This window comes from Hyperolius riggenbachi, chromosome 11 (genome assembly GCF_040937935.1).
Source record: "Hyperolius riggenbachi isolate aHypRig1 chromosome 11, aHypRig1.pri, whole genome shotgun sequence".
NCBI classification, from domain to species: Eukaryota; Metazoa; Chordata; class Amphibia; order Anura; family Hyperoliidae; genus Hyperolius; species Hyperolius riggenbachi.
Genome location: NC_090656.1, coordinates 429,324 through 449,004, shown reverse-complemented (window position 1 = coordinate 449,004; position 19,681 = coordinate 429,324). Strand labels below are relative to the sequence as shown.

The 19,681-nt window shown below is 48.6% G+C and overlaps 1 protein-coding gene across 1 annotated transcript in view; it reads right to left on the bottom strand.

Annotated features, from left to right (window-relative positions):
* Nucleotides 1-427: 427 nt before the first annotated feature.
* SF3B3 (splicing factor 3b subunit 3) overlaps nucleotides 428-19,681 on the bottom strand; it is a 122,359-nt gene continuing 103,105 nt past the window's right edge. The window contains exons 22-26 of the mRNA XM_068261446.1: nucleotides 17,312-17,524; nucleotides 12,722-12,820; nucleotides 12,495-12,638; nucleotides 2,802-2,906; nucleotides 428-1,334 (exon numbers count right to left, since the gene is read on the bottom strand). Coding sequence (XP_068117547.1) covers nucleotides 1,194-1,334; nucleotides 2,802-2,906; nucleotides 12,495-12,638; nucleotides 12,722-12,820; nucleotides 17,312-17,524 — 702 coding nt within the window. The 3' untranslated portion in view covers nucleotides 428-1,193. The remainder of the gene's footprint in view (nucleotides 1,335-2,801; nucleotides 2,907-12,494; nucleotides 12,639-12,721; nucleotides 12,821-17,311; nucleotides 17,525-19,681) is intronic.

The window sequence follows — 19,681 nt, the reverse complement described above, 5'->3', positions numbered from 1 at the left end:
CTTTTGGATTGCCTGGTTAGCATCCTTATTACTTGTTTACCAGATAAAAATAAAGAATTGATTTTTGATTTTATGCCGGACAGTTACACTTTAAAGCGCCGGGAAATTTGGGTGCAGGGCAAAGCTGAAAACCGTCTCACCACCCACCCCCCATAAGCCCCGGTGGCGCTAGTTGCTATTCCCCCCTCCAGGCTGCTGTGGGCTCTGAGGAAGTACATTATTTGGCTTACAGCTATGGCTGGCGGCTGAATTACGCGGTTCTCATTGTAATTTGGGTTCAGTCTTTTGATGGTGTCCAAATTACTGTCTGAGCATCGCTATAACCGTAATTCACATTACAGCCTACGGGGGCGCATGGTGCACCACAATGTCCAGAGCCCTTTTTGCTGGTCTCATCTGCCCATTGCCAACACAAACACACACCAAATAGAAAACATCTTTTATTGTTAGCCAAGGTGCTACTCCAGATTCGTTTGCTGATCGACTGATCATCAGTTTAAAAAAACAGAAACAAAAACAAACAAAGTAACATTTTACAAAACCATATTTACAAGATTAACACAATATCTAAGCCAACAGCTCCACAGCATTCGGGCCACGATCATGTTGTATTAATGCCCTTTTCAGCATGTTATGTATAGACTATGTCCCACAAGTCCCATGCTTCAGCCCCTGTACTCTGCGAGATGGGCGTGTGCACGGCGCAGTCACTGAAGCATGAGGGTCTGCTGGTGGAAAGCAGACATTTGCGCAGAAACACAGGAAATATAGAATATGTCCCACAAGTCCCATGCTTCAGCCCCTGTACTCTGCGAGATGGGCGTGTGCACGGCGCAGTCACTGAAGCATGAGGGTCTGCTGGTGGAAAGCAGACATTTGCGCAGAAACACAGGAAATATAGAATATGTCTTACAAGTCCCATGCTTCAGCCCCTGTACTCTGTGAGATGGGCGTGTGCACGGCGCAGTCACTGAAGCGTGAGGGTCTGCTGGTGGAAAGCAGACATTTGTACAGCAACATAAAAGATATATAGAATATGTCCCACAAGTCCCATGCTTCAGGCCCTGTACTCTACGAGATGGGCGTGTGCACGGCGCAGTCACTGAAGCGTGGGGGTCTGCTGGTGGAAAGCAGACATTTGTGCAGAAACACAAAGGTGTAGAAGCAGGCAGGGAGTGAATGGCCGTTGCTCTTTAGAAGGCGTAGCGCGTGCGAATATCTTCAAGCTTCTTGGAGACCTCAGGAGGCGTCCGATCCAGCTCTTCCGCCACACTTTTCTGTTTCACTGGTTCCATGGAATTGAACTGTTCACACAGATCACCATCAATCACATTCTGAAAAAAAACATGAACATTGTAATCAGCAGAAGTCTACAACGTTCTGACAATACCAAACAGTGCAGCGGTACTGCCCCCCCCCCCCCCCCACCACCCCCGGATCTGTACAGCCTGATCTGTGTCCTCTCATCCTGGCGGTACTTGCTTCCCCCCCCCCCTTCATCTGTGTCCTCTCAATCACCATCTTTCACATGATGATAGAAAGTAAACTCACTATAGCGATGGCACTGAGCGCCACCCAGAGGACAGGAGGAAGTAATGCAGCGCTGTATTCCAGGGAGGAGAGCTCTATGCTTCTGGAACGCTCTCTTGGGTAATAAAAGCACAAATATTGTGTCAGATGCAGCTTGGTTAGACTGACCAGCAGCCTGAGAGCCCTACCTAATCATGCCCAACCTATCTTCTTGGTGAATGATGCATGTTTTTTCTGTAGGTTACTGAACTTTTACCATGCAGGAAATCTAAGGCAGCGTTTTTCAACCAGTGTTCCGCGGAACGTTGCCTGGTGTGCCGTCCTCTTCTCCCCCTCCCGCCCGTCCCCGCGGCCGCCGCTACTATTACCTTAGCAGCGGCCACTCTCCCCTCTCCAGCGCATGTATTTATTCTAGCAGCGTATCTCCAGGCTGCTCTGTTTGTGATGCGCAGGAGGCAGGGCTCGGTTACCATAGTAACGGCGATACATATCGCCGTTACAGGAAGCCGCTGCCCTGCTTCCTTCCGCATCACACAGAGCAGCCGGAGATACGCTGCTTGATTATACACGCGCCGGAGAGGGGAGAGCGGCAGCTGTTAAGGTAATAACAGCGGTGTGGACGGGCGGGGGGCACTATACTGGCTATCCTGGGGCACTAAACTGGCTATACTGGGGCACTAGACTAGCTATACTGGGGCACTATACTGGGGCACTATACTAGTTATACTGGGGCGCTATACTGGGGCACTATACTAGCTATACTGGGGCACTATACTGGTATACTAGGGCACTATACTGGTATACTGGTATACTGGGGCACTATACTAGCTATACTGGGGCACTATACTAGCTATACTGGCTATACTGGGGCACTATACTAGCTACACTGAGGCAACTAAACTCCCTACACCGGGGCAACTATGCTAGCTATACAGCCGCACCCCAGCCCCCCCCCCCCCCCCCCCCCCCCATAGCCTGCTGCGCACGGCACTGTCCACTAGGTCACGCAATCAACCGGGGGCCGCATCCCGATGAGAAAAATTTGGTCAGACAGTGTTCCCCGGGCCGGAAAAGGTTGGGAACCACTGATCTAAGGTACTGTAATTTGGAAAAAGTGTAAAATATCGGGATGCTGTATTTGATTTACCAATTACTGTACCAAACCCCCTTAGCAAAAAGAGACCATTGCGCACTGCAGCTGGACATATTCTCATCCAGACACTGAAATACATGATCTGCTGTGGGTTGTTTGTCCATCCTGTGAAAATTACCTTAACAGGGAAGTAGTAGGATCGGAAGCTGAGGTGGTCCCGGCCACAGATTGGGGGGTGCTCTGAGCGCAGATGCATCTCTACGTGCTGAAAAAAGTCGTGATCCTGTCGAGGAAACAAGAAGTTCAAGTGTTAATTGGTTTAAAGCACCATTTTGTGTGGCCCTAAAGAGCTGCACATCTGCAGGAATATAAGCAGTGATAGAGGAAATAAATCATGCTGTACCGCAGTGTTGCCAGACAGCAGGTCACTGCAGATGTACAGACAGCCTATGCACTGCAGATGTACGGACAGTCTATGCACTGCAGATGTACGGACAGCCTATGCACTGCAGATGTACGGACAGCCTATGCACTGCAGATGTACGGACAGCCTATGCACTGCAGATGTACGGACAGTCTATGCACTGCAGATGTACGGACAGTCTATGCACTGCAGATGTATGGACAGTCTATGCACAGCAGATGTACGGACAGCCTATGCACTGCAGATGTACGGACAGCCTATGCACTGCAGATGTACGGACAGCCTATGCACTGCAGATGTACGGACAGCCTATGCACTGCAGATGTACGGACAGCCTATGCACTGCAGATGTACGGACAGTCTATGCACTGCAGATGTACGGACAGTCTATGCACTGCAGATGTACGGACAGTCTATGCACTGCAGATGTACGGACAGCCTATGCACTGCAGATGTACGGACAGTCTATGCACTGCAGATGTACGGACAGTCTATGCACTGCAGATGTACGGACAGCCTATGCCCTGCAGATGTACGGACAGTCTACGCACTGCAGATGTACGGACAGCCTATGCCCTGCAGATGTACGGACAGCCTATGCACTGCAGATGTACGGACAGTCTATGCACTGCAGATGTACGGACAGCCTATGCACTGCAGATGTACGGACAGCCTATGCACTGCAGATGTACGGACAGTCTATGCACTGCAGATGTACGGACAGCCTATGCACTGCAGATGTACGGACAGTCTATGCACTGCAGATGTACGGACAGTCTATGCACTGCAGATGTACGGACAGCCTATGCCCTGCAGATGTACGGACAGTCTATGCACTGCAGATGTACGGACAGTCTATGCACTGCAGATGTACGGACAGCCTATGCCCTGCAGATGTACGGACAGCCTATGCCCTGCAGATGTACGGACAGCCTATGCCCTGCAGATGTACGGACAGCCTATGCCCTGCAGATGTACGGACAGCCTATGCACTGCAGATGTACGGACAGTCTATGCACTGCAGATGTACGGACAGTCTATGCACTGCAGATGTACGGACAGTCTATGCACTGCAGATGTACGGACAGTCTATGCACTGCAGATGTACGGACAGTCTATGCACTGCAGATGTACGGACAGTCTATGCACTGCAGATGTAGGGACATGCATGGCATCTTTTGACTATCTTTTTTAATTCGTTTTCTAATAGAGTGACAATGTATTTAAAGTGAACCAGAGACGTTGGACAAAAGATTTTATACATACCTGGGGCTTCCTCCAGCCCCATAAGCCTGGATCACTCCCACGCCACCGTCCTCCGCTGCCTCTATCCGCCGGTACCGGGTCCCGCACTTTCAGCCAGTCGACGCAAGCGCAGTGTGTCACTTCCCCCGGACGCGGCCAATTGTACGCAAGAACAGGGACTCCATCCATATCCTTATGCATGCGCCATCATACAATGCAGGCGCATGCGTAAGGATATGGAGGGAGTCCCTGCTCTTGCGTACAATTGGCTGCGTCCGGCGGAAGTGACGGGACCCGGTACCAGCGATAGGCAGCGGTGGACGGCGGCGTGAGAGCAATCCAGGCTTATGGGGCTGGAGGAAGCCCCAGGTATGTATAAAAGCTTTTTCATTTTTTTTAATACAGTTTGTCTCTGGTTCCCTTTAAGTGATGGTGCCCATTCATTTTTATTTAGTTTTTTTTATCGTAATAAATGCACCTCCCAATAGACAGTCTGTTGGGATTTGTCAAATCGGTCTACTGGTTACACATATTGGCAGCACGCGTTTAAAAGCAGGTGGTCTTTGCCCTTCCCATCTGTACAGCAGAAAGCTGTGGGCAAGCATTCTTTGTAAGTGAGACAGCTAGTGGTTTTCTATTGTTTTTACCCCTCTAATCTCACATGCAGCGTGCAGAAACGCACATGTACGCACGGGAGCGCGCACAGCGACAGCAGCACTGCTTGACTTATAAAAACATCCTGGAGCTGTTAAGAGGCTCTAGCAGGACTAGACTCTAACCTAAACAAACAGTGTGAACCTGGGGCAGCTGGCCATGTCTGTCATTTTATTGTATCGTGTGTGGTCACCTTTACAAGTACCAATCTCACGATGGAGCCTGACCTTGCCAGTTCCAGTGAACATGGATTTTGTAATGTCCTGCTTGTTCTGAATTCTGGACAAGTTTCAGATCTCACTGAAGATGCCAGAATTTTTCTTGTTTGTTTTCTCCCAGATGTTCCCTTTTCCAGTGTCTGCTGTGAAGAGTTTGGCTCCAGTAGATGGTATTCATTGCATTGACTTTTCTTCAAAAAGAGGCTTTGCACCCACTATTTACGGCTACAATTAGCATCATTTTATTATATTAAATAACACTGCCACCTAAGGTGACAAAAATATCAGTGGATAGGATATGGTTTGTCGGGGTGAGCCATAGGGTTAGGCAGCGCCTAGAGGGGATCCTCAGGGTTAGGCAGGGGATCCTCAGTATTGGGCACCACCAGGGGGCCTCGGTTAGCAATAAGCATCGAGAGGGAGGGTTATCAATATCGGAACTAGTCGAATATTGGTAATTCTAAAGATAGTCTACTGGTGGCCATCTCTGGCGCCCTTTTTACTTGCATGCAATTTAAGTTTGGTACAAGCCAGGGCTGTGTAGTCAGTACAAAAATCCACCGACTCCTAAGGTTAGGATTCCAGAGACTGACTCCTCTAATTTGCATATTACAAGCTTGTTGATTGAAAGTATGTAACATGAAATGCATCTCGTAACTGCCAACGCTTAGGAATTTTACAAGACAACTGAAGTGAGAGGTATAGGGAGGCTGCCATATTTATTCCCTTTTAAACAATACCAGTTACCTCGCTGTCCTGCTGATCCTCTCCCTCTAATACTTTAAGTCATAGGCTTATGCTGGGAATACACGTTACGTTTTTTGCTTTATTCCAACAGCATAGATGTTATTTAGTATATATAAGATTCCTGTGTACACATCATATATACAGTCACAATCAGATATGTACACTCACCTAAAGGATTATTAGGAACACCTGTTCAATTTCTCATGAATGCAGTTATCTAATCAACCAATCACATGGCAGTTGCTTCAGGGCATTTAGGGGTGTGGTCCTGATCAAGCCAATCTCCTGAACTCCAAACTGAATGTCAGAATGGGAAAGAAAGGTGATTGAAGCAATTTTGAGCGTAGCATGGTTGTTGGTGCCAGACGGGCCGGTCTGAATATTCACAATCTGCTCAGTTACTGGGATTTTTTACGCACAACCATTTCTAGGGTTTACAAAGAATGGTGTGAAAAGGGAAAAACATCCAGTATGCGGCAGTCCTGTGGGCGAAAATGCCTTTTTGATGCTAGAGGTCAGAGGAGAATGGGCCGACTGATTCAAGCTGATAGAAGAGCAAAGTTGACTGAAATAACCACTCGTTACAACCGAGGTATGCAGCAAAGCATTTGTGAAGCCACAACATGCACAACCTTGAGGCGGATGGGCTACAACAGCAGAAGGCCCCACCTGGCACTATTCATCTCCACTACAAATAGGAAAAAGAGGCTACAATTTGCACAAGCTCGCCACAATTGGACAATTGAAGACTGGAAAAATGTTGCCTGGTCTGATGAGTCTCGATAGAGTCAGAATTTGGCGTAAACAGAATGAAAACATGGATCCATCATGCCTTGTTACCACTGTGCAGGCTGGTGGTGGTGTGGGGGATGTTTTCTTGGCACACTTTAGACCCCTTAGTGCCAATTGGGCATCGTTTAAATGCCACGGGCTACATGAGCATTGTTTCTGACCATGTCCATCCCTTCATGACCACCATGTACCCATCCTCTGATGGCTGCTTCCAGCAGGATAATGCACCATGTCACAAAGCTCCAATCATTTCACATTGGTTTCTAGAACATGACAATGAGGTCACTGTACTACAATGGCCCCACAGTCACCAGATCTCACCCCAATAGAGCATCTTTGGGATGTGATGGAACGGGAGCTTCATGCCCTGGATGTGCATCCCACAAATCTCCATCCACTGCGAGATGCTATCCTATCAATATGGGCCAACATTTCTAAAGAGAATGCTTTCAGCACCTTGTTCAATCAATGCCACGTAGAATGAAGGCAGTTCTGAAGGTAAAAGGGGGTCAAACACCGTATTAGTATGGTGGTCCCAATAATCCTTAAGGGGAGTCTATATCTGACTTTAAAAATACGGGGACTGCTTTATTGAAGCAGCACAAGTAACTATTTTTTGATAGGTTTATTTCATTTTTGTGGACTAAGCACAGCTATTACTGTATATATAAATTTATGATGACTGTTATCTGAGAAATAGAACATTTTATCATATTTTCTATTTTAATTACAGTTTAAATTCATTAGGAGTCGGTGCATTTTTTCCCCCCGACTCCAGGTACCTAAAAATTGCTCTGACTCCACAGCCCTGGTACACACATGCAATTCTGATTGTCCAATTTTATCACTTCCATGTAGTATAAAGGCTTACTTACACACAAGACAGAATAAGATGTAACGGGCCCTAGGTAAAGTAGTAGATTTGGCACCCCCCTGTGGTGCCTTTTGGGAAGCTGATATGGAGAGAGGTCAAAGACAACAAAGCAGTTCATATCGGTGCCCGGCAGCGAGCGCCGAAGCTGGGCACTGTGATACCCACAATGCTATGCTGCGCCCCCCGCATAATGGTCATTCTGGGCTCTGGTGGTTGCCGGACCCTGAATCACATCCCCCTCAGAGCTGCTACATCTCGGAAGGGGAATAGTGAGTGCTGAAGCTGGGCGCTGTGATACCCACAATGCTATGCAGCCCCCCCCCCCCCCGGCATAATGGTCATTCTGTGCTCTGGTGGTTGCCGGACCCTGAATCACATCTCCCTCAGAGCTGCTACAACTCGGAAGGGGAATAGCGAGTGCTGAAGCTGGGCGCTGTGATACCCACAATGCTAGTCTGTGATCCTTGTTGTAACGATGGGTGTCAGCACACAGAGAGAATCTGATTACTGGTGATCTGCAGTATCACCAAGAATACAGATTATACCTGATTATTGATGATCTGCAGAATCACTGATAATCCAAGTATAACTAACCTCTGGACACCTTTATAAATGTGAGTGTTTGGTGCAACAGTAATGACTGAGTAAGACCACCCGAGGAGCAGGTGGTCTCTGGCAGTATGGGCGATACTGCCTTTTGAGAAGTGCAAAAACCGTCCAACAGCCTGAGACCTCCAAAGGGGTGGAGTCCCAGACTGAAGGTAGGAAGAACCTGTGAGTGAGTGACACCTGAAGGTGGATGTCACTAGCAGGTCTGGAGACTATCTTTTAGGAGAGAGATAGCTCTCAAGGTCGGGCAAGCCAGGTCGGCAACACACATGCAGACAAGGTACATAGACAGAAGGCTGATTCGGTATTGAAAAGGCAGGCAGAGTTTGGCAACAGATAATCGGATATGCGTAGGTACCGAATCAGAAAGCAGAGGGATAGTCAGGAATGCAATAGGTCATAACAGATATCAACAATGCCTAAGTTGGGTGTGAGGTCCGTGGTCTCGACACCCTGGAACTAGTCTGGAGAATAACACAATAATACACAGAAGTAATCTGGCTCAGTGTGAATTCCCAGGTCCTCCTGGTTCTAACACACTGTTGGATCTGACTAAGGTCTGAGTGCTTCCACGTAATGTTCGCAACGGCAGACAACTTGAGACTGACCAGCAGTGACTATATATAGCGCGGCGCCACCCATCAGCGATCAACCAATAGCCACTTGCTTTGAGGTCAGCTGACCAACCCGGTCAGCTGATCCCTCGTTTGTCATAAAGGTTCTGCCTCTCAGCGCGCGTATTCCTCAGCCTGTGTGACCTAACAGACCCAGCCACACCAGCCGCACGCTGCTGCGTGCAAACCGCCGCGCTGGACGCGGAATCAGCCGCCTTGCCGCCAGTACACGCGGCGGCTTTTCTGCGTTTTATCACACTTGTGTAAAATGGGATGAAGTTCCTTAGCAATCCTCAAGATTTCCAGGTGAGGTTGATCCAGGGATTTTAACCAAATGCCAACTTGATTCAGGAAGGTATATTCTTCTCTTTTGGGGCTAATTTGACCATGGCTTCCTTCTGCCTTTCTCTGGATCCACAGGGATATGTGAGGGCGCAGGCTGCTGGTTGATCTCGATTAACATGTCTTTTTTCAACCCAAATAACTATGTCAAATAGAAGTGGTAAAATTGGCCAATCAAAATTGGATGCCTTAAGGCTTTATATTTTTCCTCTCTCGACAGTTCTGGTGACGAGCGCCTACAGACCTCACTCAACCACAGACAGGCGACATACACTATTGCTATGGAGAGGGGAGGAGATGATGGTGAAGAGGGAGTGGCTTCCGGTGGGCGGGGTAAGAGGGGAGCATAAAAGCCCAGCGTGCTACCCGAGTGAAGCTTGTGTAAAAGGCTTTATTTGCAGCAAAGTCAATGCAATGAATCTGCCGGAGCCAAACTCTTCATGTCAGACAAGGAAATCGCAGTGAAAAGTTAACTTTGAATATCGGACAAGAAAAATTCTGGCATCTTCAGTGAGATCTGAAACTCCTAAAACTACGAAATCTCCAGAATTCAGAACAAACAAAACATTACAACATCCATTTTCTGTGGAATTAGCAAGGTCAGGCTCTTTATTGCTCTGCCATGGTGAGATTCATATACTTCAAAGACAGAACTCAAACTATTTCAGCTGTATATAATAAGCCTCCCCAGGCAGCAAGCCAGGCATGATGGATGGGCCTTTAACCCTCCTGGCGGTAACCCGTAGTTTGGGATAAGCCGCGCAGGAGGATTTCTCAGGCCCTGCTGGACCGATTTGCATACATTTTTTTTGCTACACGCGCGTGTGCACAGTGATCGCCGCCACTCCGTGCCGATTCGTAGCTACCCGCCGCACCCCCCCCCCCCAGACCCCAAGCGCTGCCTGGCCAATCAGTGCCAGGCATCGCTGAAGGGTGGATCGGGACGTCGACCTGCCTGTCGCCATGGCGACGGAGGAAGCCCTAATGGCAATCCCGTTCAGAACGGGATTTCCGGACGGGCTTGATCGCCGGCGGCGATTGAAGAGGGTGTGGGGATGCCGCTGCACAGCTGTCATGATGCTAGCGCTAGGCTAGCTACATGATTTAAAAAAACAAAAAACAAAAACAAAAAAAAAAAAACACAAAACTGCTCCGCTGCCCCCCTGGCAGTTTTTAATAGACCGCCAGGAGGGTTAAGTTACTATTATCATGTTTATTCCAAAGCAGAAACAAAAAGGGGTGGCTGTAGCTCTGCTGGTAAGGGATCACCTTTGTGGGGGTGTGGAGGGATCAGCTGAGGTGGGGGCGTATGAGAGAAATTGCTGCCGGGAGACTTGGGTGCAGGATACAGCCGATATACAGGCATGGGCTTGTGCCACAAAAGTCCTGGAGGTACTGCAGATCAGTGCTTGTGCCAGAAAAGGAGAGCAGCCCGATGTGCTGGAGGTAACGGCGGGGGTCCAGAGGACAGTGTAGCTCCGTGCTGCTGCACATCCGTGCCAGAAGAGGAGCGCAGCGCAATGTCCTGCAAGTTCCAGGTAGCGGCGGGGGTCCAGAGGACAGTGTGGCTCCGTGCTAGAAGAGGAGCGCAGCATGATGTCCTGCAGGTAGCGGCGGGGGTCCAGAGGACAGTGTGGCTCCGTGCTAGAAGAGGAGCGCAGCATGATGTCCTGCAGGTAGCGGCGGGGGTCCAGAGGACAGTGTGGCTCCGTGCTGCTGCACATCCGTGCCAGAAGAGGAGCGCAGCGCAATGTCCTGCAAGTTCCAGGTAGCGGTGGGGGTCCAGAGGACAGTGTAGCTCCGTGCTGCTGCACATCCGTGCCAGAAGAGGAGCGCAGCGCAATGTCCTGCAAGTTCCAGGTAGCGGTGGGGGTCCAGAGGACAGTGTAGCTCCGTGCTGCTGCACATCCGTGCCAGAAGAGGAGCGCAGCGCAATGTCCTGCAAGTTCCAGGTAGCGGCGGGGGTCCAGAGGACAGTGTAGCTCCGTGCTGCTGCACATCCGTGCCAGAAGAGGAGCGCAGCGCAATGTCCTGCAAGTTCCAGGTAGCGGCGGGGGTCCAGAGGACAGTGTAGCTCCGTGCTAGAAGAGGAGCGCAGCATGATGTCCTGCAGGTAGCGGCGGGGGTCCAGAGGACAGTGTGGCTCCGTGCTAGAAGAGGAGCGCAGCCCGATGTCCTGCAGATAGCGGCGGGGGTCCAGAGGACAGTGTAGCTCCGTGCTAGAAGAGGAGCGCAGCATGATGTCCTGCAGATAGCGGCGGGGGTCCAGAGGACAGTGTAGCTCCGTGCTAGAAGAGAAGCGCAGCATGATGTCCTGCAGATAGCGGCGGGGGTCCAGAGGACAGTGTGGCTCCGTGCTAGAAGAGGAGCGCAGCATGATGTCCTGCAGGTAGCGGCAGGGGTCCAGAGGACAGTGTAGCTCCGTGCTGCTGCACATCCGTGCCAGAAGAGGAGCGCAGCGCAATGTCCTGCAAGTTCCAGGTAGCGGTGGGGGTCCAGAGGACAGTGTAGCTCCGTGCTGCTGCACATCCGTGCCAGAAGAGGAGCGCAGCGCAATGTACTGCAAGTTCCAGGTAGCGGTGGGGGTCCAGAGGACAGCATGAGAAGCATCCAGAAAGCTTTCCTCTGCTTATGCAAGTATTTGCTTTGAACATCTACCTTGAGATGCATGCTTGTGGGTTGGTTCAAATAAGAGGTTAGAGAATAAAGAATGTGAGTCAGGAAACAGGAGAGAGGGATAGTTGTGCGTTGACCTGTAGGGAAAATCTGCCTTTGGAGGGTGCTTACCTCAGGAGGGGGAAGCCTCTGGATCCCAATGAGAGACTTTCCCCGTCTCCTTCCATCAGCCCGACGCAGCGCTGGCAGCCCAGAGCACAAGCAGACAAGGATATTTACTTTTGCCTGCCGGTGCAGTAGCGGCTTTCCTTCAGGCTCTGGCGGAAATAGGTGAGCCTGATCAGGTCCACAACTCTGCTCAGGTGCAAACCGTCTGTCTGCGCAGTACAGCGGACGTCATCTGGCTATTTCCACTAGAGCCCATAGGAAAGCTGCTACCGCACCTGCAGGCACTGCTGACAAGCCCTCGCCAGCGGATCTGCAGGGGTCCCAGGGCTGGATCCCCTCCGGCGAGGAGAGTAACCAGAAGCTTCCCCCGCGGTCAGTCCTCCTAGGGGCACTTTGTTACCCTTCAGGTACACTTTACAACGTCCGGTTATAATGAAATCTATATTGAACAATAAAAGCATGTGTGAAATCAGCCTGGCCATGTGGAATGCAGTCGTGTCCCGTTACTATGACCAGACAACTGCAGGGCAGGGGGTAGTAATAAGGCAGATATGGGCTATGGCTGTACCTCATGAGAAGTGAATGGAACCAGGATGCCGATCCCCCCCGATAATGTAGTGTAGACCAGAGACTCGGATCCTCCAGGAATCAGCGTGGTCTTCTGCAGCGACAGCACAGTCTCTCCAACGTGATAGTTCATAATCACCTCCGCCTGTATACAACAAGCACAGCTAAGTTACAGCAAATAGAGAGACCTCCCTGCACAGGGCATGTGACTCCACAAGCCAGGCTTACCTTCTGAGATGCTCCATTCAGAAGTCCTCTGTCCCACAATGCCTTGTTACCGGTAGGGTCCTCATCCACATCATCATTGGTGTTTGTAGGCAGGCGGACCTGGAAACAACATTGTAAAATCATTCAGGAGGGTTTAACAAAAGTTAAAAAAAAACAAAAACCAAAATGTATATTTAAAGGGACTCAGAGTTGGGGAAAATAAAAAGATTTATACATACCTGGGGCTTCCTCAAGCCCCATCCGTCTGAATCGCTCTAACACCGCCGTCCTCTGCCTGCAGCTACGAGAACCGGGTCCCTGCACTTCCGTCAGTCGGCTCCAGTCTGACGTAAGGGAAGTGCGCCCTCTACGTATCTCTCCAGCGCCTGCTGGAGAGATACGCAAACAGCGCACTTCTCCTTCGTAGACTGGAGCAGACTGACATAAGTCTAAAACAACAAATAGAGAACAAAAAGCCCACACAAAGGTTAACTGCCATGAACCTGTTAAACCTCATATAGTCCCCCCCCCAAAAAAAAAAAAAGAGTCCATCTAGGCAATCAATAATAAATAATCATCATCAGCCGCCAAATATATGATAATACTTTATTAAGGACTTGTCCCAATGTAGTTAAAATCAATTAAAACCATCCAGTGCACAGGTAGAACATTGCGGATCAAGATAAATGAATACATGATACAATCATATCTGCAGAGAACTGGTACCTTGTCAGTCCTTCAGCTAAATCAATTGTCATAACCTTCTATTTACATTTTAGGTATATCAACCGCTGAAATAAGGATCTGTGGGAAATAATCACAAGACAACAATGCGATGGAAGTATTGCGTACAGCTTGGCTACAAGTGTCACAGATCCTTATTTCAGCGGTTGATATACCTAAAATGTAAATAGGTTATGACAATTGATTTAGCTGAAGGACTGACAAGGTACCAGTTCTCTGCAGATATGATTGTATCATGTATTCATTTATCTTGATCCGCAATGTTCTACCTGTGCACTGGATGGTTTTAATTGATTTTAACTACATTGGGACAAGTCCTTAATAAAGTATTATATTATCATATATTTGGCGGCTGAGGATGGTTATTTATTATTGATTGCCTAGAAGGACTCTTTTTTTGAATATATCAGACTGACATAAGTGACGGGACCCGGTTCCCAAAGCTGGCAGAGGAGGACGGCAGTGTGGGAGCGATCAGAGCGGATGGGGCTAGAGGAAGCCCCAGGTATGTTTAAATCTTTTACTTATTTCAGCTCTGGTACACTTTAGGAAACATTAGCAGCTATGAAGTGTGATTGTAGTTTCATGAATGATATGTGCAACAAACATAAGCTATTGCCATTAGTCAGGGCCGTCGAAAGCCACCACAATATATTGATCAGTACACCGTGTGCTGGAACATCTTGGTTGAGTGCCTGGTTCCCTCCTTACCTCGCCTGCCAGAAGTTGCTCCATCATTGCTTCCAAACTAGAAGTGTGAAGAGTCACTCCTAATGTTAGATTACTTGTCCCCGCCCACCTCCACCCTCTGCTGCTGAGATATTAACGGATGGGGATTTGGGAATGCCTAAAATGTTTTTAATTTTTCTAATGTGTCTATAAGCGCTTTAAAGAGACTCTAAAGTCTCTTTTCCTCTGTTTTTCTCATATAATCCTGTTCAGCATGAATGCCCCAGTGAAATCGACGCATACCAGCAGTAGATTTATTGCTTAGTAATAGACCAGCAAAGTTCTACGACTTTGCTGATCACAGATCATGCTGCCCGACACGCAGGGCTTCTCTTCCTGGGGAGGCTGAGCTTTGAGCCGTAGCTCAGCCTCTCTGGAATCAATCTCTGCGGATCTCCGCCTCCTCCCCGCCCCTCTCAGTGAAAGAAGACTGAGAGGGGCGGGGAGAGGCGGCGATCAGAGGAGATTGACTGCGGAGGAGGCAGAGCTAAAGCCTGAAGCTCTGCCACTTCCAGGAAGAGAAGCCCTGTGAGCCCCGGAGCTCTGCAGGGCTAATCCTCTGTCATATATCACCCATCTGCCGCGGGGATGCAGCGATTTCACTGGGGCATTCATGCTGAACAGGATTATATGACAAAAGCAAGGAAAAAAAGAGACTTCAGAGTTTCTAAGTCAGATGGGAGAAAAGCACTATACAAATACTGGAATAATCATAAAGGCCACATCCTAGTTTACAGCGGACCTGAACTCAGAACTCCTCTCTGCTCTAAAAGACACAACAGCAGAACGACCTTCACAGAAAAACATTTCTATGTTACAGCTGAAACAAACCCTGCAATAAGTCTGCACTGTTTCTACTTCCTGATTCATGGAAGCAGACATATTGTTTACAGCCTGTGCTGTCAAATGGGCTTATCTGCCATCTCTGCCATAGGCAGTCATGTGACACAGGGGAGAGATCAGATGCCAACTAGTGATTAGACACAACTGAGGGGGGATTAAACAGGCTAAACTCTGTAAATACATACAGGGTGCATTTCCGTTCAAGTCCACTTTAACAAAAACAGCAAAAATGGCTTTTTATAGTCAACAGGGTAAACCCCGTTTTGTGCTCACAGAGAAAGAGCAGGTGGTGTCCCCTGGCCAGACACTTACCTAAGGCGAGGGAGGGCTCTGGGTCCTATAGACCCTTCCCGCTCCTCTCCCGGAGCCTGTTCCAGCACAGGATCCCCCAATTGGGTGAAATGCTGGCTTCGGAAGTCTGAGTGCCCCGGAAGATGGGCCGCTCCATACTGCGCATGTGCGAGCACCCTCTCCCTGGCAGGCGCAGTACGGAGCCGTATGTCTTCAGCAGGACTCAGCTCCAGAAGTCCCCCGCGGCAGGGATTTGAACAGAGGAGCTGCCGCTTTGATGAGAGGAGAGGGAATGCTCATTAGGACCCAGTGCCTTCCCTCTCCTTCGGTAAGCATCTGTTTTTTTATAGTATTTGACTCCCAATGACTTTAACTACCAAAAATAGGCAACACCACGGATAAGGCAGAGGAAATCGGATGCTTCAAGTGTAATATAAAATAATCAGAACATTTGTATGGCGCTTTTCTCCTGTCGGACTCAAAGCGCGCATGAGCTGCAGCCACTATGATGCACTCAAGAGGTCACCCTGCAGTGTTAGGGAGTCTTGCCTAAGAACTCCTTACTGAATAGGTACTGACCCTAGCCAGGATTCCAACCCTGGCCTCCCATGTCGAAGGCAGAGCCCTTAAAGAGAACCCGAGGTGGGTTCTAAGAATGCTATTAGCACACAGAGGCTGGGTCTGCATATAATGCCCAGCCTCTGCTGCTATACTGTCTCCCCCAGCCCCTCTCTGCCCTCTGCTGTCCCCCATAAATCATACGCCATGCAAGCTGTTTACATCCACACCGTCCCTCTCCACCTCTATATCGCCACTCCCTGCCTGCGTCCCTTCCCTCCAATCAGCGGGGAGGGAAGACACGCAGGCGGGGGGGGGGGGGGGGAGCGGCAGAGACTGACACTTCAGGTGTAAACAGCCGGCTGGTGACACGCTGCATGTCGCTAGCACAGCGTATGATTTATGGTGGACAGCAGAGCGCAAGTGGGGCCTGGCAGGGGGGGGGGGGGGAGACAGTATAGTAACAGAGGCTGGGCATTACATGCAGACCCAGCCTCTGTCTGCGAATAGGATTCTTAGAACCCACCTCGGGTTCTCTTTAACAAGTACTCTGTCCAGCCACTATACCGGGGTGCTAAGAGTACCTGAGACCAGACTAATGGCACGATTTATACTTACCTGAGGCTTCCTCCAGCCCCATGAGGACAGTGAGCTCCATCGCCATCCTCCCCGGCTGCTCTGTTAGTTTGGCCAGTCGCGCTCTTCTGCACATGCACCCTCCTGTGGAGGGTTGGTAGGCGCAGCCGTGCAGAACAGCACAACTAGGCAATCTTAAAGAGGTCAGAACCGGAGAATGAAGCGGCTGAAGAGGCCGCCGGTGGAGCCCAAGCCGCTCATAGGGCTGGAGGAAGCCTCAGGTGAGTATAAATCATGCAATAAGTCTGGTCTCAGGTATCCTTTAATAAACTGGTGTTACATCAAACCATGCTGCACCAATGACACAAAGACAGCTTTGAAAATTCAACCAACCAGGTATTAAAGTGACTCTGAAATGAAAAAAAAAAAAAAAGTGTTAGATACTCCCCCGATCCTCATTAACCCCTTAACTGCTTGTCAGGAGGACACCGTTCTTCGCAGCCATACTTCATGTATGAGCGCAATCTCACTGTGGGGGTGTCCGTAGCACAGAGCCACTGCGCAGCTTCAGCTGTACTTCCGGGCTGTGCATCTTTAACAGCCTGTCAGATGCAATCGCAGGCTGGCAGGCTGATCACGGAGCTCTGCGTCTCAGCAGGGAACAATTGCACATGTGCGTTCACTGCTAATCTCCGCCCCCAGGACTTGACGCCAGTCGGCGTTAGGTGGTCTGGGGTGAGACACTCTGCGTCCGCCAATTGACAGATGGTCGCAGAGTAGTTAATAAACCTTAATAGTGAAAAAAAAATCAATCCCCGTGTCTTGACTAACATGGCAGCCAATTAACAACAGACACCAACTTGTCCTCACCACACAGATGTTTCCGAACTTGTCTGCCCCGGCGACCGTGTCGAAGTCCAGCAGGCTAGACGTCGTCACCCAGCGGGGGTAGGTGTCATCGGCAAAGATGATCAGCTGGTTCTCGTTCCGCTTGTAGCGCACCCAGATGAAGCTTTCCTGCACATCGGACACGATCACCCGGTGGCCCAACACTTGGATCCCGATGATGAAGTTTGGAATATGCTACGGAAATAATTGTAAGATGCTGAAGGTGGTCATACACATTACAATTTATCTGTATTTTGCTTCGATCAATCCGATCCAACTTTTTAATTAATTGGATGTTTTGGAAAAATGGCTCAGATTTAAACCACGTGTGATCAAGATTGCCACAATTTCCAGGGGGAAAAAATGGACTCAATGCCAAGCCGCTGCAGCTAAAGCTAACAAAATTTTGGGATGCATTAAAAGGGAAATAAAAACTCGAGATGCTAGCATAATATTGCCCCTGTTTAACTCTCTAGTAAGGCGACATCTGGAATATGGAATTCAGTTCTGGGCACCACATCACAAAAAAGATATTGCAGTTTTAGAGCAGGTGCAGAGACGAGCAACAAAATTGATGCGTGGGATGGAAGGTCTCACTTACCAAGAAAGGTTAGATAAACTGGGTTTATTTAGTCTAGAGGAAAGACGCCTTAGAGGAGATCTAATTAACATGTATAAATACATCAGAGGGCAATATAATACCTTGGCAGATGAGCTTTTTGTCCCTAGGCCTTCACAAAGGACTAGAGGACATGATCTGCGCATGGAGGAAAAACGTTTTAGCCATTTATTTAGGAAAGGGTTCTTTACAGTAAGAGTGATTAAGATGTGGAATGCATTGCCACAGGAAGTAGTTATGGCAAACTCTATACCTGCATTTAAAGGGGACTTAGATGCTTTCCTTGCGTTGAAAGACATCCATGGCTACAATTACCAGGTAATGCCTAATGATGTTGATCCAGGGATTTTATCTGAGTGCCATCTGGAGTCGGGAAGGAATTTTTCCCTTTAGGGGCTAATTGGACCATGCCTTGTAAGGGTTTTTTCGCCTTCCTCTGGATCAACAGGGATATGTGAGGGAGCAGGCTGGTGTTGTACTTTGTACTGGTTGAACTCGATGGACGTATGTCTTTTTTCGGCCAAAGTAACTATGTAACTATGAAACGTTACAAAATGTGGTTCATTAGAAAAAACACTCCTGGTGGCAAACTTCACTCAATCAAGTTTTGATAATTTTGTATTTTCATGAACTGCATTTTCCAACGTGACATTTATCACCAGATTCCACCTCTTAATCTATCAGTATCTCCTGCCATCATCATTCTGATCACCACACTGCTACTTACAGGGGGATGTAACATCTCTGTACATCTATCAGTATCTCCTGCCATCATCATTCTCTGTTCAGCATTACAATTACCACTGATCACCACATTGCTGCTTACAGGGGGATGTAGCATCTCTGTACATCTATCAGTATCTCCTGCCTTTTTACACAAAAATGAGAGAGCAATAAACCTCCAAAAAGGAGTAAAGCCATGGACCTGTAAGCTCTTATAAAACCACAAGAAAAGCATCCATCTAGGCTACTATAATACATCACTATCAGACCACCAAAAATTTAAATAATCAAAAAAAGTTTATTGGGGACTTGTCCCTGCAACCCATAAAATCATTTAAAACCATACAGCGCACAGATTAACCAGCAGGCACCACATAAATATAACATATAGTATTGCAATAGACATTAACTACAGCACTGGCCAGATAAAGGTATTGTGGCCTTTTGGAAAGTATTAGTATACACCCTCCGAGATATCAACCTACTCCACAACCAAGCCGCTGATAATGAGATAAGGTCTTACCCAAAGCTGTAAAGATGTGCCCGCTGTCTCTCTGTGCCCCCTCACGCGTTCCGTGACCCTGTCACTTCTCCAGAAGGTAAAGTTGTGAGGATGTCGTCCCCTCTTAAACTCAATTTTGCCCTCCTCTTCCAGTCACCTGACTTCCCTCATCTTCCGTCCCTAATTTCCGCATTGTTGCGGTTCACGTGTGTGCGGCCGCGCACAGTGACGTCACCACATTCCCAGTCATGCAGACGGGATTCCGTGGTTACGTGTTCTATCTTCTATCTAACGGCGGGGCTCTTGTACAGGATGGGAGGACAATAAAGTTTTAAACAAAAGCGGCAGTCTAATTCTGATATACAATTCATTTTAAAACATGCTATAGCAGAGGTACAAATATTTCAAACAATTTAGCGATTGCGATACAATACTCTTTAAATGAACTGCATATTGTCGGAAGGTATAAAATATATACTGCCATCTACTGGTCAGATACCAATATGAC